Source organism: Penaeus monodon, chromosome 24 (genome assembly GCF_015228065.2).
Source record: "Penaeus monodon isolate SGIC_2016 chromosome 24, NSTDA_Pmon_1, whole genome shotgun sequence".
NCBI classification, from domain to species: domain Eukaryota; kingdom Metazoa; phylum Arthropoda; class Malacostraca; order Decapoda; family Penaeidae; genus Penaeus; species Penaeus monodon.
This window is the reverse complement of record NC_051409.1, coordinates 11,499,368-11,500,200: the sequence shown is the minus strand read 5'-3', so window position 1 is coordinate 11,500,200 and position 833 is coordinate 11,499,368. Positions and strand designations below refer to the sequence as shown.

General features: G+C 39.3%; 1 protein-coding gene across 3 annotated transcripts in view; it reads left to right on the top strand.

Moving 5' to 3' along the window:
* Positions 1 to 833, top strand: part of LOC119588580 (methenyltetrahydrofolate synthase domain-containing protein-like) — a gene marked incomplete in the record, with an annotated part of 56,358 nt that overhangs the window by 30,292 nt on the left and 25,233 nt on the right. For all 3 annotated transcript variants that reach the window (XM_037937222.1, XM_037937220.1, XM_037937221.1), the window contains 2 exon segments: positions 429 to 619; positions 750 to 833. In XM_037937222.1, coding sequence (XP_037793150.1) covers positions 429 to 619; positions 750 to 833 — 275 coding nt within the window.

Below are 833 nucleotides of genomic sequence, written 5' to 3'. Positions count from 1 at the left end.
GCATGAAGTTCATGTCCCCCAGATTCAGTGGATTAAATCAGTTATTAGGTTGATAGAAACAAATCATCACCTCTTCAAAACAAAATGCTTGCCTTTGGTGCATCAGAATATCACGATAGATGTTATAAAAACATTACTAATTGAACATGGCATATGAGAGTTCAAATACATGTTCACCAAAGAGTACGAACAAAATACATTCTCAAACATAACCACCAAATTTCTATTGGAGCATGGGTATTGTTCTTCCTGGGGAAGGAAGATATTGTTTAATGCTGCCAACTTCCACTACTTACTTGTCTAGTCCATCACCACCTTCAATACTGGGTGAAAGATTTTAGCAGTTATTTACTACTCACTTGACTGAGACTGAAGGTTATAGTATACTTGTATATCAGGATATACTAAAAAGTCTTTATTTTTACCAGCTGTTTGATACCCTGCCCGACCGGCTCTTCGGCCCACATGATGTGCCAGTGGACTTCATTGTAACCCCAACAGAAGTGTTCGAGGTTTCACATCGTTTGCCTAAGCCAGAGGGAATATACTGGCACCTTTTGTCTCCAGAGAAGTTAAAACAGGTTCCAATCTTGAAAACACTTCGAGAGAAGGAGCGAGAGTAAGTTACTGAATTGATATACAATTATCTTCTTGAATAGTAAATGATTTCTGATGGCAGTAAGGAAAGCATTGTAGGAACTTCTGAGATAATCCTTAAATAGAGCCTAATTAAGTTCTAATTTTTGCAGAGCTGGAAAAGATGTGACTCTCGCAGAACTAACTGAGGAACAAAAGGCAGCCAATAGTCGTGGGCGTGGTGGGGGCCAAGGAAC